Consider the following 17,138-nt stretch of genomic DNA (forward strand, 5'->3'; position numbering starts at 1 on the left):
AAAGACTTGGTTTTGGAAGAGGAGGCACCCACGTGCGTGTGTGCGACACCTCCAGAAGTACGCCGCGAGACACTGACACCGAGAAGGCAAATGCTTACACCCAGAAAGGAAGTTCTTTATTTGCAAATAACTGAATTTGGGAACCTCGACCGCTGCGCTCTCGGGGATGTCCCGCGCAGCCTTCAGCTGCCAAGGAACTCGGAGGCGAGGGCTGAAGACCCGGCGCTTTAAGTTTGGGGAAGGAAGCGAGGATGAAAAATAATAGAGCTGCTCCTTTAAGAACTTCCTTTCCCTTTTACTCTATGTTTACATAACACGGGGGCCGATCTGCCTCGGGGCCCGAGGGGGGCGGGGAGTGGGCGCGGGCGGCCCCACGCGCGGGGGAGGGGGCGACCCGCGCGCCGGGGGCGGAGGCGCTCTCCGAGAAGGGCGGGGCGTCTCCCACCTGCCCTCGCGCCGGCGGGGGCGGCTACGCGCTCCTGCCCCCGCCCCTCCCCCGCTCCTGCCCCTGCCCCCGCCCCTCCCCCGCTCTCATGCTCCCTCCCTCCCTCCCGCGGGGCTTCGGCGGCGGCGGCGGCGGCGGTGCTCGGCGCGAGCAGGTCCCTCTGCTGTTCGGTCCCATTTGTTGACGGGTCTGGGCCGGGGCGGCCGCGGCGCGTGGAGCTCGGAGGAGCCAGGCGGGGCAGCCGCGCAGTCACCACGGAGCAGCCGCGGGACTGGCCGTCCCGCGCCCCCTTCGCCGCCGTGCCGTTCCCCGGCGCGCTCACCCCCTTCTCGGGATGGGATTGTAGCGGCGGCGCGGACTCGGCGGGGATCGCGGCGGAGGCGGCGGCGGCAGCGGCCGAGCGGGGCTCCATGTTTTCGCCCGGCCAGGAGGAGCACTGCGCCCCCAATAAAGAGCCGGTGAAATACGGGGAGCTGGTGGTACTGGGGTGAGTCTGGGGAATCTCCGGCCCCGGGCAGCTGGGCGGGCGGCGAGCGCCCGCATCCTCGAGCTGGACCAGCCGGGCGACTCGGGCGCTCTCTGGGGACCGCCGGGGCTCTCGGGGCGGCGGGAGCGACTGAGAGGGCCGGGACGGCAGGCGCGCGGGGCAGGACGTCCTCCATCAGCGCGCGCGCCGAGCGCTGCAACGGGCGCCAGGCTGCGGTCCCACCGCGCGGGAACGCGGCGGAGAAAGTGGCGGAGCGGGGCCGACCGCGCGGGGCGCAGCGCTCGGGGACTGGGTCCTCGGCCGTACCGCGGGGCAGGGGCTCGACCTCCCCGCGCGCTGCGTCCGGGCCGGGGAAGGCGGGCAGGGACCCTCGGTGAGGCGCCGCCGTCGCGGGAATCTTGCGGGGTCGATTCCCGAAGCTGAGGCCAGCCGGTCCCGGCTCCCGGGGGCCCTCTTTTCCCCGCGGACCGTGGGCCCGGGGCCCCTGAAGTCGGAGCGCGGCGCTGTGGGCAGTGGGATCAGCGGGTGGGCGTCTGCGGGCTGCACTGTGCGCATTATTAGGGTGACCGCCGCGGGCAGCCTCAGCCCGAGGGTACTGAACTGTCTGTGACCCAGGCTGGCCTGCTGGCCCTCGGCTTCTCCCCGCCGGGAGTGCCCTGGAGGGGAGGGGCAAGGACGTGGCTGCGCCTGGCCCGGCCACCGGCGCGCGGGGCCGCATCCTGTCTGTACCCCCGTCCCCGGCCTCGCAGATGCCTTCCTGGCAGCAGGGCTGCGGCGAGGAGCTCGCCAGTCTCGCCTGCCTCGGCTCCCTCTCCGCTGGTGAAAACCACATTTTGAAGATAGTAATTATCTACAATCGTTAAGCGGCAGCAATTAGAGACTTCATCTACTTCCTGAGTTTCCTTGTGACATTTCTATTGTTTACCCTTAATAAGCCGGGAGAGAGACTTCGCAGGATTAAAGCAGGATAGAGTGGGCAGTGAAAGGGGACGGAGGGGGAGGAGAAAAGTGCAGGAAACTCGGGAGAAGGAGCAACGTGCGTTTAGTATTTGGAGGAGAAAGCATTATTTTTCTCTTTGGATGCGTCGGTCCTGGGAACCCGCGCTTTTGTTCTTGTCTGTTGAAAGACCTGTATTCAGAACATCCTTGGTGCTGATAGGTAGGCTTAGCACACAGTGAGGAGTCATGGGTATGAAAAGACCCAGGGAACTTTGAAAAACGTGTTTTGATAACTGAGTACCTTGAAGTAATTGCCGACTGAAAAATAATTTTAAAGAGAGGAGTTTTTAAGAGAAACTGCTAGACATGGTATAACTTTGTTGCTAGAGTATTAAATGGGACAGTATAGGAAATCTCATTACCTATTTTGAAGCTGTTTACAGATAAGCATTTTTTTCGCCTGCATCTTAATTGCACTTACAAGACAAATGTTAAGGTTCACTGGAAGGAGGAAGAAATGGCAGGAGAAAAGCCACAGTTTAGCCTTTCTTATGTAACTTCAGCCCAAACTAATTTTGTGGAGTTTGGTTTTGTGTGGCTGACTTCAAAGAATGTTTAACACTGTGAATTTGACATGGAAGATTAACTTATGCCAGAACTTTATTTCATTATTTCCTTTTGAGGAAATCATTGTTGAGATGTTTCTGAAAAACAGTGCGAGTGGACCTAGAGAGGTTATATGTTCATAGCTGGAAGTGCAGGGAATTCTGAACCCATGAAAAGGATTTATACCCTGGATTGTCTGAGCATCCTAGGCTTACTCCAAAGTAGGCTGAGTAAATACATTGCCAGTTGCATGTGCTCTGCCCTTGACTAATGCTATTCCAGGAGACGCTAAGTATGGCATGGGGCACTTACTCAATAGTTAGGATCAGACACTCAACAGTTACTTGTGCACCTATTGTGTGCCAACACTGTTTAAGCATTGTGGATCCAGCAGTGAACAAGGAATTTTCATTTTAGTGTGGAGTGACAGGCATAAACAGAAAGAAACTTGTAAACAAATAATACATGACGATTTCAGGTGTTGCCAAGTTCTAAACAGAAGTGGGTTAACTTAGTGCTGCTTAAGGTGGGTATTGCTTTCTTCAGCTAGAGGTCAGGGGAGGTCTCTCTGAGGAAGTGAAATGTGAGTAGAGGACACTAGTCTGGGTTTTGAACACTTGAATTGTGGTGTTTTTCTTTTTTTGAGAGTAGGTTTCTTACTTTAGCAAATTGAACACATCAAAGTGCAGGTAAAATAGTGAGGAGGTAGGTAGATTTTAGGAGAGACCCTTATTAATTTGTATCCCACCCTTAAGACTTGAGACAGTGCCCTCCCTCTTAAAACATCAATAACATTTACATAAAAATTAATATCAGCTTTGCATGTCTAGTTCTCTAGCATATACATATTGGAAAATAGAGGATTTCTAGTAGATTTTTCTTATTAATAAGATTATTCTTGAGGGTTAAGAATGCCCAATGTTTGATATTTATAGAAGCTTTTGCTTAAAAAATACGGTTTTTGTTGTTGTGTGACTGTCCTTTTTGCTGTCTTCTGAATTTCATAGTAAAAAGTTACTATGGAATCCTGGAGAGGAGACTGAAGAGCTGATGCGTAGATGTCTGTATGCACATACAGATACCTTTGCATCTTTTCACGTGTTGCGCAATACAGATGGTCCCCAAATTACAATGGTCCACTTCGATTTTTCGACTTTACGGTGGCATGAAAGCAGTACACGTTTAGTAGAAACTATTTCTCGCACCCATACAATCATTCTGTTTTTCACTTTTAGCATAGTATTCAGTAAATTACATGAGATATTCAACACTTTATTATAGAAGAGGCTTTGTGTTAAATGATTTGGCCCAACTGTAGGCATGTGTAAGTGTTCTGAGCACATTTAAGGTAGACTAGGCTAAACTATGATGTTTGGTAGGTTAGGTGTATTAAATGCATTTTTGACCTACGATATTTTCAACTTATTATGGGTTTGATGGGTTTATTGAGACATAACCCCCGTCATAAGTTGAGGATCATCTGTATTAAGAGAATGCCACATAGTTAGGATTTTAGTGAGGTCATCATTTTCTGAGCATATTAGTGGAATTTATTTCATGATCCCAACCAGTTAATGTATCATAGCCAGAACTCTTTTTGTGCCCATTACTTAATTGAACGTAGAGAAAATGACTGGTCTAACCATTGGGCATTTTTTGCTATTGATTTAAAATGTGGCTAACACTTTAAAGTTGAGGAAGTGTCTCAGGATTTGAGAGGCAGTTCAGTGTACTGGGAAGAGCATGAATTTACAGTTAGGGGATCAGGATTTAAGTCCCACGGTCTTGGCAACTGGCTTTGTGGTTTTGTCTTAGTACCTCCTCCTCTCTGTTTCTTTAGGAATAAAGAAATGGGATTAGATTATGTAGTCTTCAAGAGCTCTTTCTGGTCTGTACTCTGTAATTCTGTTCATTGGCTCAAATGTAGAAAATTTAGGAGGGTATTTCAATAAGTTTGTGGAAATAGAATTAAAAGATAATTCAAATCTTTCTGTGAACTTTTGAAGTACCCTCATATAGTTGTTGTATATTGCAAGTAGCCTGACATTTGTTGATTTTGTATATTCTTAAAGTGATGACGCTAGAATTCAAAGGGGAACACATAATTATGTTTTAATAGCGGAGAAGACTAATGCTGGTTGCTTTTTATGAAGTACATATGCTCAAAACAGGCTTTTTTTTTTTTTTTTAAAGCAGTTGTATTGGTGTGTGTGTATATATATATATATATATATATATATGTATTTCACTCATCGGTGTTAGGTTGTACATGAGAGCATTCAAATTGGGTAAAACTTTCAGTTCCAAGCTTAAGAAAGGCACTGATATTCCAAAATTAAGCTAAAGAGGCTGAAACAGCTAGCATAATGAGGAAGTAATCTGATGGTAGATTTTTGGACTGGAAGGGGCTGAAGAGGTCATGGTACATATTCAGCCCTTGTATTTTATTAATGAAGAAACTGAGGCTCCTGGAAGGAAGGAGATTTGTTAAAGTTCATAGTTGATTGGGGCTGAGCTGGTCCCCACTTTAGGGCAGATTCCAGCAGTGCCATCAATTCCTCAGAGCACTCTTTCTGGATTCAATTTGAAGCATGAGACACTCTTGCTGACTAATCGCCCATCATGGTTTTTGGAAAAGTATTGCTTACTCTCTTAGTTCCCCCTCATCTCACAGTTGAGTGGGTAATGCATTTTGCAAGGCTTTATTTTTCATTGATGCTTCATGAAATGTATTTTCATTGGCCCTCTCAACCAAGGGTTCTTAACCTAGGGTCCCCAGCTGGAATTCAGGGAGTCCTTGAGCTTGGGTGGGGAAAAGAAATACATTTTTATTTTCGTGATACTCAAACTGAAATTTAGCATTTCACTCAGCTATGAGTGTAGGCAGCAAAAAGACCTGCTGCTAGATTTGTTATTTAATGCATTAATACAGAAGTACGTGGCTGATTGTATCAAAATTTAAAACTGTTTTGATAACTAAGTACAACTGATTTCATTTGTAATCCTTTGTATTTTATTTTACAAATTTAAAAACATTTTTCTGAGATTTAAAAATACTTTTCTGAGTATGGCTTCGCCAAAGTGCCAGAGAGGGATCCTTGGCACAAAAAGAGGTTAAGAACCTGAACCTTGACTGATAAGTGAACTATTTTAGTGGAAACTGATTAAGCTCTACAAAAGGAGGTAGGTACCTGCCTTTTTCCTTTGGGCGATGCAGCATTCTATCAGACAAGACAGAGTGCTATTGCTTGAAGAGTTATGGTCTTTATTTATTTATTTTTTAAAGCAGCTCCCAGTTTCTCTCTCTCTCTATATATTTTTTGTTGTAACTTTGGCACTTTGTCTTAACTACCCCTCTCATTGGTGGTAATAAGAAAACTTAAAATATGCCCTAACACTTTTTCTTTTCTCATCCTCCAGTCTCATTTGGGCTCAAAGACAGCAAACACTAGTATTTTATATAGATTGAAAGGTCTTTGAACTTTTTTTTAAAAATAAAACAAAATCTTTACTGTCCCTCAGCATGTGGGGTGATCTGAAGAGCTCAGATCTGTTTGTGTGGATGGAGTGTCTAATTCTGTAGGCTATTAAGGGTTATGATGTTACTGGCTTTCGGTTGCTATATTTTCCTTTACTAACTTTAGCCTTGTTTGGGGTATGTGGCTGTCTGTGTTGCTTTGTGGTTTGTAGTCTGGCTTTCTCAGATTTATTTGTCTCTCTCTCTAACACACCAAGATTGAAACCTTTATTAGGACTTTTCATTTTTGGTTATATTTTATCATGTGATCAGTATTTGGTGATGCTTTGTATAATCAGAAATAAAACCAGCTTGATTCAGTTTACAACAATTTTACCAAACATATTTTATCCAAAAGATAAAACACACGCAAAAGACCAAAAATAAAAACAGCAGTTGCTGTATTTGAGGAAGACAGCATTGCCATCCTGGGGCAGTGGTTTTGTATCTGCTCTGTGGGGGTCCCAGTGTGGCCTCCCTGAAGTAAGGCTGTGGGGCTGTAGGTTGGCTTTTGAATGGAGACAATAGCAACTTGGTGGACCTCATTTTCATGAGAGAAAAATAACTGTGGAAAGGAATTTCTAATGTCTTTTGATTTAATTAAAGGTTTCTCCTGGGGTGTGCATAAATCTGTTTTATAAAAAGAAAAGTGGAGGTTAAAATGATTCACTTATTAATTCTTACTGAGCTTATTGCCACCTTCATTTTCTGGAAAATCAAATAGGATCAGAAAGTGCTTCGTATTTCTTCGCTTTGTCTAAATCAGCTGTTCTCAACCACCTCATGTGATGATCAGTCTTGAGGTGCGTGGCCAGTTATTTATGACAAGTAATAAAGTGTGGATCTTTCAAACGATTCAGAGGTGTATCTTTAATAATGCCACGTTTCACCCATTTGCCTTCTGATATGTTTTCTGAATAAGTGGGAGAGAAAGGGGTGGAGTTACATCAGGCAAGCCAGGAATTTATTCATTCAACAAATATTTATTGGGTGACTGCCCTTCCAGGCATGGGAATACAGCTAGGACAAGAAAGACACAGTCCATGCTGTGGTGAATTGCTGTCTTATTCTTATCACAGGCCCTTAGTGAACATCCATTACCTATGTACAGTTCATTTATTTATTCCCCAAATGTTTGATGTCTGCCGTGTGTCAGATGCTGTGCCCTGCATCTTGTTTACAGGTAAACAAGACAGATGTGGTCCCTGCCACTACAGAGCTTATAGCCCAGAGGGGGAGATCACTTGGCTGTGATGGCAGATACATTAGCAGGGTCCCCTGATCCCCAGCCCGGATGAGAAGTGGATGGCTAAAATGGACAAGAGAGGCAAAGAATGCTTTAGGAAGAGGATACAGAGTATTCTAAGACCTGGAGGTGAGCACATGTGGCTCCTTTATGGACAGATAAAAGCCTGGTATGGCTACAAAAGAGTGGTTAAATGAATTGAATGTGAGAAACGAGGATGGGGACGGTGCAGATCATGAAGGGCTTATAAATTATTGGAAGGGTTTTGGACTCTATTCTGTGGGCATAGGAGACTGTGGCGAGGTTTTCAGGTGTGAGATGGGAGTGGAGAAAGCCCTTTGCAAAGAAGCACAGTGGAAATGGACAGAGAAACTGTGGCTGGGGTGTGAACGAAGAGAATGGGGTATGAGCAGAGGGCAGCTGTCTAGTTTGCAGTTCCTGGTTCCTGTCCCTCCTGAGACTTGTTGCATCCCTTGCCCTGAGTTCCGTGCAATTGACCATTCATTCAGTGACTCGAAAAGTATTGACTGAGGACCAGCACTGCTCCAGGCCCTGGGCTATGCTGGTGGACAAACAGACAACTTCCCTGCCTGCATAATGGAGCTTACTTTTCAGTGGAGAGATGAGCAGCAAACAGGTAGATAAAAAATGGAATTTCAGAGAGTGCTATGAAGAAAATAGAGCTGGTAAAGGGGAAGAGAGTGATTGGGTGGGCAGGGTGTGGGAACTAGCAGGGTAAAGTGCTAGGGCTAAGGTAACTGGAGGTGGGGAGCAGGCATTTAGACAGAATAATTAGGAAAAGGTTTTCTGAGAAAATAATCCTGGGTCCTTTAACAGCCCCTACCTTTTTTCTGTTTAAGCCACCTTGAGTGGAATCTGCTCTTACAGCCTAAGGATTCTGAGTATTCCATTAGTTAAGGAGGGAAAGCAATTTACCAAAGGGGAAATAGAAGTGTAAACAAATACGAGGACAGATATTTAACGTCCCTAGACGCAAACATGGTTCAGGCCATAATGCTGCTTGCACGTGCCGAGAGTGGTAATTGCATTCCACCAGACTGTATTGAAACTGTTTGGTCTCCCTGGAAGTTTCCCTCTGGAGGGTAGGGATCCTGATTTCCACCCCCCCTTGCAGTGCTGGGCACACTCTTCTGGTGCAGGGTAGGCACTCACCAAGTCTCAAAGGAATGGATTTCTGTGACATACCTCAGTATGCCACTTGGCACAGGGGTGTCGCTGGGTCTCAGTAAACGTTTCTGGATTTGAAGGAGCACTCTGATTGTGTGGCACAGCTGTGGTTTTGTAAACAGTCCTACCAACCTTTAGGGCCCAAGTTAAAGGCTCCCTGCGAAACTAAACATGTACTTTACTGACATTAGATATTCCAGTTTCAACTTTTGTTTGTTTTTCTTTTTGTCAGTCACCAACCAGTCATTTCATCACCTGCAGAAAGTTCTGCCTTGAAGGGATGCAGACCATCTGTTCTGATTCCACCAGCTGCTCTGAGCTGCATTGCAGTGCACCACAGTGGCGCTGAAAGGCTGTGGCCATTAATGCCTGTTAATGATGGCTGAAAGTACTGTGGCATACAAGCCTTTTGGATGACAATCCTAATAAATATGCATCAGGGGCATTTTCAGCAGCAGGTTTAGGCTCTTGCAAGTCACTCTCAATTGAGGTTGTCTTTCCAGCCATCCACATAATGCTTCTCACTCTCTAACACTTAACTGCTTGTTCTCTGCTTTTCTGCTCATGCAGATGCTGTTTTTAGGGTAAGATATCATTATTTCAAATTTTGTACTTCCATTTTAATTAGTACTGGTTTAACAAAATCCAACCAAAGCAGGCTTCTAGGCTATTGTTTTAAAATGGCTGCTTACTATTACAAGCACCTCAGTGGAGCCTCAACGGCCCCTCTCCCTCTCTCAGCCATACCCAGGCTTCTCCTGCTTCCTGCTGCACGGTTATAGAACACCTGTAATCAGAACTTGCGAGAGGTGTGCAATTAGGTTTTTCTGGAGCAATTGATTGATTACTTTGAGGAAAGGCCCTTTTTGCAGAAGGACCATAGACAGAAAGGAGTGTGCTTTCACACCAGATCCCAGAAAATTATGCTGACTCAATCCTTGCTGTAGTATGTAAGATTACCTTATGATTTTGGTACTTTTGTTCTTACATACTCTTGGATAGAATGCAGAATGGAGTCGTATTTTTGCTTTTTATAGCTGAAGGTAAACAGGAGTTACACTACAGATAACTGTACTGTTTGTCAGCAGCTTATGCTTCTCTAGGTAGTTTTACACACACTTGAACAATTTTCACTGAAGAAGCGCTCCTTCGTTTGACTCTATAAACTGTCTAGTGAAAGAACTGTGCTAAAGACTGTATTCCTGAGGTGGAGCTTACCTGCCTTTCCTGCTTGGTCACTCAGCCATTTGGAGATCAGATATGACAACTTAGGTTTTGACTTCACCTCATGTCTTTCCGTGTTTTCTTCAAATGCAGCCAGCAGTGGTTCCCCCATCCCAGTATGTGCATGCTGGACCTCCCATCTGGAGAATCCCTTTCCCTGGATTCTGGGCTGGTTCTGTGATTTGCTTTGAGCAGTCTGTGTAGTGGAAGTGAGGCTGTGTGACTTCTGGATATTGCCTTAAGGGATGTTGAAGCTCCCATTTTTTGTTCTCTGTATTCATTTCCTAGGGCTGCCATAACAGAATACCACAGAGCTGATGGCTTAACCAGGAATTTATTTCTCAGGTTTTGGAGGCTGAAACTTCAAGAGCAAGGGGAAGATTTGGTTTCTCCTGAGTCCCCTCTCCTTGGCTTGCAGATGACCTCACTGTGCACGCATGCTTCTGGTGTCTCTTCCTTTTCTTATAAGGACAACAGTCATATTGGATTATGACCTCATTTAACCTTAATTACCTCTTTAAAGACCCTCATCTCCAAATGCAGTCACACTCTGAGGTATACTGGGAGTTAGGACGTCAACATGTGAATTTTATGGGGGATTCTGTTCAGTTCATGATATCCTCTTAGAATGTAGCTGCCTTATAGAGAAGTCTACCCTGGGCCGAGCCCGTGGCGCACTCGGGAGAGGGCAGCGCTGGGAGCGCAGCGACGCTCCCGCCGTGGGTTCGGATCCTATATAGGAATGGCCGGTGCGCTCACTGGCTGAGTGCCGGTCACGAAAAAGACAAAAAAAAAAAAAAAAAAAGAAGTCTACCCTGCTGGAGGGAGTTGCTTTTATGGATGGGAGATCATAAGAGGAGAGGAGAGAGGGCCAGCTGGCCCCCAGCCATTCTAGCCTCCGCAGCTGAGGCAGCAGCCATGAGAGAAGTCATCTTAGATCCTTTGGCCTGTCAAGCTGTCGTGTCCACACCACACAGCAGAGATGAGCGCTTTCCACCAGGCTCTGCCCGACTGAAAGAACTGTGAGCACACAAGCGGCAGTAGTTGTTTTAAGTCTGTACATTTTGAGGTGGTTTGTTACACAGCAGTAGGCGAGTCAACACAATACTGTTTGCATGTGGTTCAGTCATCAGATCTGACAAGACTAATATGAAATAAATTCATGACGTTGTTTTTTGTTTCCTTCAAGTTATTGATTATTCTAATAAGCACAATTTCAGCATTTTGTTTGAGTTATTCCAGGCACTAAGTACTGTATGGTTTGAAAATCTTAGCTAACAAAAGCATTTGTAGAGTAGCTTTATTATATAGAAGTCATCTGTGAGTCTCTGCATTCGTTAATCTCCGTAATCAATATTACCTCCTGAATTTGTTGAGAGCATAGCGGTTGAGGAGTAGCCCTGCTTAGCTGAGAACCATGCTTCTGGTAGACTCAAACATAAGCGGCTTTCACCCGGGACAGCTAATGCATGACACAGATTTTCAGGCTTTTAGAAGTCACCTGACATGAAATAATAGAACTAACAGAAATTTGAGTAGGGGAGGTTCTATACAAGGATCCTGCAGGTACGCAATGACGAATGGACCATAAGACTGTTTTAACACTGCAGTTGGGTGGCTAAATGGCAAGATGAAAAGCTCATTCATACTGGTTGTACCTGTCTGTGACTGCCAGCAGTAAGAAGGTAGTACAGTTCCTGAAGTACTTTACGTGTCTCCTCCACACTGTGGAGAACAGTTCCATGTCCGATCAGAAGCAAGCAAAGGCAGGAGGTTGCTCCTGTGTGGCGCTCTTTGGGGTGGAAGTGCACTCTCTACAGAAAGAGAGACAGTGCGACCGCAGGCACTGCTGCCAGCCACCTACAGGGACTCAGGGTAGAGAGAACCACAGGTGTGGAAGCCACCAGTTACTGCCTCCACATTGGGCAAATCGCCATGAAAAGTAAAGGATTCCTCTAGTAGCTGAAGTGAATGTAACTTCTGAAATTTCCCCAAATTCTGTTGGAGGAATTTCAATACTTTCCTTTTTTAATCAGGGGCTGAAAAATATACAGTCAAAACTTTTGCATTCAAAATTTCTCAACTAAATGTAAAAGAAATTTAAATAAAGTTCCAGGTGATGTGTTTTTAAGTCTGTAGCTTTTATAATTTTGTAGTTTTTAAAGCTTAAAAATGATTACTTTTGGGAAACCATATACACACATACATATATATATTTTGTTTTTTTATTGCATGTGTATTCTGCATGGCTGTATTTAGTTAAAAGTGGAATCCACTGTACATATGAGAGATTTAGCACTATCTAAACATTAACCACTCAGTTTGTGTTAGGTGATGCTGTTATTGTTGCTACTTGGCGATGGTGATTTCACACCAGAGGACTAGGGGTGGTGGAACCCACATAAGTAAATGCCCTCCAGTGGGGTGCAGTCTGAGGACAAGACAGATGACTTAGCAACACATTGTACACAGTGCAGGTGTAGAGGAAGGTGATTGGAGGGAGCTGTTGTTCTGGGTGCTCTGTGTGCGAGGTTCTGTTAGGTGTTTTACCATGCTACAAATTCCATTTTATTGTTTGGGCAGTGAGGCTGCAGCTTAGTGACTTGTCAAAGCTCACTCCCCTCGTCATCGGTGGACCCTGATTGGAAGACAGGTCTGTAGGGCTCTGAAGCTTGCCCTTTTCCACCAGGATGAAGATGAGAGGTATGTGTATTGCTGGGAGGTGGGGAAAGTTTTCCTGTGGCAGGTTGCCTTTGAGTAGTTTTGAAGCGTGACCGGATTTTGATAGAGCAGTAGTAATAAAGGCATGGGGATTTTGGAACCCTGCCATATTTTGCTGGAAGCTGAAGTGTTTGGGGAAAGAGATGCAGTTGGAAAGTTAGGTTGGAGTATTATCAGCTAGTCAACAAATACTTGTGCTAGGGATATGGTGGGTAGTGCCAGAGCGGTGCCTGCCTGCATGGAGCTTATAGTCTATCAGGAAAGAAGGACTTTAAACAAATTAAACCTGGCAAGGTGCTGCCAAGGGGAAGTACTGGGTTTTATGGGTGTACCGTAGGAGATGACACTCATTTTTGTGGGGAGGGAAGGACTCCGGTTAAGTTGAGATGGAAAGGGTGAGTGGAAGTTAGCCAAGGGGGAGCAGGGAGAGAATAGAGCATGTGAAGGTGTGTTGGGAGGTTGAGGAACCCCAGAGACACCAGTGTGTTTGGAAATTAAGGGGTTGGAGGGCCAATGTGATGTGAGAGACGTGAAAGGAAGGGCCGTGTGGATCCTGTGAAGATTTAGGCCTCCGGGAGTGGGAAGCTACTCCAGTCTGTAGGTGGCAGGCACAGTTTAAGCTTTCTGAGCAGGTTTCTGAACTCATCCTCAGGACCTGGCCTATCTGAAATCTCCAAATAGGCTTGCATTTCTTTTGTCATTCTTTTCCCCCCACCTTTGCTGAGGGACAGCTGCTCATGGTGGGTGTAGCCCACCCTCTGTGTGATGGCAACGGTGGGGGTGGGATCAGCTGATCATTTGGTCCCTCCAGTAGATCTTTTTGGAAACTTATTCCGGAACTGATGAGTGTTTTTGGGTTGAACCCCACTGGTGAGCAGTCAGCAATCAAAGAGTGCTTTCCCTTTCTGCACCCAGATAGCTGTCTGCTGTAGCCCTGCTTTCCCTGTAGGCGTCCCGTGTGGTTGTCCCCACAGCCCGCATGCTCCTTCCCCCGTTTGTAAGGAGGCTTAGTGTGCACACTGTAGGAAGAAGTCCCTCTCCCTTCCTTCAGGCTGTGGAGTCAGGGCAAAGGGAGTGGGTTGTCCCTCTACCACAGGGTCTCTGCTGTCTCTTGCTGGCTGTACCAGCTGTAGTGTGGGATGGGTGAGATGGCATTTCACACAGTGACCAGCTCCTCTGGTGGGGTGATTGGTCCTGGTGCTGGAGAAAAGAGCAGAGCAGCGCAGATTTCTGTTCTTGCTATGTTTGCAGTAGGCACATGGGTCTCTGATCACTGACTCTCTGCCCTGTTTGCTTGCCCTGTCTGGCCTGTCCCTCCAGTCTCAACCTCTGCCTCATCTCCAGGGGGCTCCACTCCTTTTGAATTGAAGTGGAGGTTCCTGATCAGAACCTGCAGTTTAAAATCATCATTAAAGATGAAGCATCAGGATCTGAGCTTTTTCTCTCTCTCTCTTTTTTTTTTTTTCCGGTGGAGAGGAGGAAATTTGGCCCTATTCTTCCTCTCCTTGGGGGAGGTGCCCAGAGGGCTGGCTCCTGGGTTATGATGATGAGATCTGTCCTTTATGGAGCGTTTCTTCTTTGCAGGTCGTGTGCACAGTGCTGCTCCTGCATGGCCTCTTTAAATCTGACCAAGGGAGTTAGGTACCGCCACTTGTCATTTTGTAGGTGAGGAAACTGAATCGTGGTGCCTGAGAAGCTTCTCCAGGATCACCGGATTATGATGTGACAGCGTTGAATCGGACCTAGGCCTTTCTGAGTCCAACACAGTTGTTCTTAAATCCTGTCTTTACTATGTTCAGAAGCAGTTTTGTTCCTTTTTTTATTTTATTTTTTAACCAAACCCTTGCCATCCTGTGTATTCTCATTAAACACAGTGACAGAAAACTTCACTAATTTAATGAAATTACCAGTAAGGTTAAATTTTTTTTTCCTTCGTTTCCCGTATATATTAACGTTTTTGGGAAGTTGCCTACATGCATGCTTTGCCCACTTTCATATTGTGCTGCTAGTGTGTTGGTTTCTTTAAAAAAATCAATTATGGGATTTGTAGGAAATAAATACTAATCCTTGTCACATCTGCCTTTTTTATTTTCTGGAATGTACTACAGTTGCATTAATGTTTCAAGGAAGACCTTCCTTTATCATCCAAAATAAATCAAAGTTCATTTTTCTAGTTCTCAGGACCATCCATTGAGTTATTCTTCCTCCCTTCAGGAAAGCTCTCTAGTCTCATTAGTTGTGGCATGCACCCTTGAAATCTCTTTTTCCCTTTCTTTTGCTGTTGTTGGTGATAAGTTAGGCTAGCATTTATATTTTGTTTATAGCTTGGAAAAGTGGCTTCAAGCACTTCTCTCTAGTAAAGGTCTGTCTTTGCATGGATACTAAGGTCACTGCATGTTGATTTTCCCTTTCCTGTCTCTTGATCTTCCTGTTTGTATTGATTAAGGGAAAGGAACTTTACAGCTTCTGTCTCCTCACTAACAGTATTTAGTACAACTTGTTCCAGCAATGGTACTAGTTTAGCTAATCCAAAAAGCATAGGCCAACAGCAGTCTAGGAAAAGTGCCTTTTATTTGCTTATGCGAGTGTTTCCTTAGACCAGGTGTCACTTTAAGGCTTTGATGAAACTCAGGTGACTGAGACCCTTTGGAGAGCTAGCATAGCTTTATGCTGTATAGTTTCAACCTTCCTGTGAGGGCAGTTAAGCCTTTTTGGTTACCTATGTGGTTATGTGCATATGACCCAGGGTTTCTGAAAAACATTCTGAGCAAATAGGCATCCTAAGATACCAGATGATAAAATACCAAAGGACAAATATAGCATCTTGATAAGCAATATTAGATGTTATATGGGGAAAAAGCAGAGACCTGGAATTGCTTCAGGGAAGTAATCCAATCAGCAGATTCTGATAATGTAATAAACTGCACAAAGGTGAAACTTGAGTGGTTTACACACATCAGAATGCCCTTCAATTCAGTTATTGTCTTATAATGGTTGTCTGCCTTTGTACTACTGTTTTAAATATTAAATAACACAACTCACTTTTTCCCCAGATGGAAGACAAAAGACACAAATCTTCGTCACCTTGATAATTGTATCTCCTCTTTCCTGTTCCCTAGCGCCTTCCCCCCATCCTCCATGACTGTCAAAGCTCATGTTTGGGGTTTATTAGTTGGAAATCCTGTCAGGGATAATAAAGCATATAGACCTGGCATTGTATTAAAAAAATACAACTGCTCCTTGATTGCTTCTCCTGTTGTGATTAGTGAGTAGGTCTGAGCAGAGAGGCTTTCCCCCTAGATGAGTTTTCATGGCTCCTGTACAATTTACTGACTGTAGGAGATAGTCAGAACTTTGGGTTCCTTGCATAGTGTGAGAGGCTCTTAAAGGGGCACAAACCCCTGCCACATGCCAGGTGCTGCATTAAAGCAGTCCTGGAGGAGGTGATGTCATTCTGGTTGAACAAATGAGGAAGTGCGGATGCCGAGAGACTGAGTGACTTGTATGAGGCTGCAGAGTCGGTACAAGATTTTGAAGTTCAGGAATTTGAATTCAGGTCTCAGATTTTAAAGCCCAGGCATGTTATACTTCTCAAAGCCTATATATACATCTCATGCTTGTACTAGGGCTTTACCAGATGGAGACACTGCATTAAGTCTGTGTCATTGATGGTAATACCTTTTGGTAAAGATCAGAAGGGGGTTAAGTCTTAATGTTTGGCATTAGGTTGTGAAGTTGTGATTTTCACAGTAGAGATGCTGGAGACTTCCCTGCTGGGTGGGCTGGGATGAGGTAGACAGCACTGTAGGCTGATAGCCCTGCTTGAGCCACCCGCTCCCCACTGCTCTGTGGCTCTGCCTGTTTACATTTCCTTTTCTGTGCCTCTCTGCCAGGCCCACGGAAAGGGTCAGAGGATGCCTGCCCCTCTTCTTCCTGTTACCTCCATTCTGATCAAATTCGGACAATAGGGCTGCACTCCCTCTGGAAAAGGGCTTTCTGTAGCCCTTTAAGCCCAGTTCAAGTGAATCTTTCTCTGATCTAATTGGTCTTTTTATCCAGTTGAACACTCACCGTGTTAGTTACCATCAATCACGCCCTGTTCGATTTTGCTCGTGAAATTATTTCACCCCCATTTCTTCTAGGTTAAGCCAGTTTCAAATTATGTGTTATGGATTCTTATAACTTTTAGATGTTAGCACTGATCATTAACACGAATCATTTAGCTTTCCTCCACTGAAAAATTTGTAAGTGGAAATTTTTGTTAAAGTAGTATTCAGGTAATATGGTATTAATTTAAAAGCTGTATGCTAAAAGAATACATAAAGACTATTAATGAAAATTTTGGAAGAAGGAAGAAAAATCACCCATGATGTTAATATTATTATTTTTTGCTTACTTTTTCTCATTCACTTCTAGTTATTTCCCATACACATACATATTTTATATGACATTTTATACATAATATATAAGCTTCTTTTTAAAGTATTAGCTGTCATTTTTAGAGGATTTGATTAATACTAAAAAAAATTAAAAATAAGCCAAATATATGTTTTTTTCTTGATTAGAACAGTAGGTTATTTAACACAAATTCTGCTTTTTGGGGGGTGGGATGGAGGGCAGCATCTGGAACTGCCATGTCATTTCTAAGGTCTCTGTGTGTTCTAACAGGATATAGGGGAGGAGGAGAAACTGGGTTCCATCTTATTTAAGATCTTTAGAAGACCTGAGAGACCAGTATGTATGGGAAGGGCTTCTGGAAATAAAT

General features: G+C 44.9%; 1 protein-coding gene across 1 annotated transcript in view; it reads left to right on the forward strand.

Annotated features, from left to right (window-relative positions):
• Positions 1–638: 638 nt before the first annotated feature.
• PELI2 (pellino E3 ubiquitin protein ligase family member 2) overlaps positions 639–17,138 on the forward strand; it is a 178,503-nt gene continuing 162,003 nt past the window's right edge. Inside the window, exon 1 of the mRNA XM_063091699.1 lies at positions 639–932. Within this exon, the coding sequence (XP_062947769.1) occupies positions 856–932 (77 nt within the window). The 5' untranslated portion in view covers positions 639–855. The remainder of the gene's footprint in view (positions 933–17,138) is intronic.

Source organism: Cynocephalus volans, chromosome 3 (assembly GCF_027409185.1).
Source record: "Cynocephalus volans isolate mCynVol1 chromosome 3, mCynVol1.pri, whole genome shotgun sequence".
Lineage (NCBI taxonomy): Eukaryota > Metazoa > Chordata > Mammalia > Dermoptera > Cynocephalidae > Cynocephalus > Cynocephalus volans.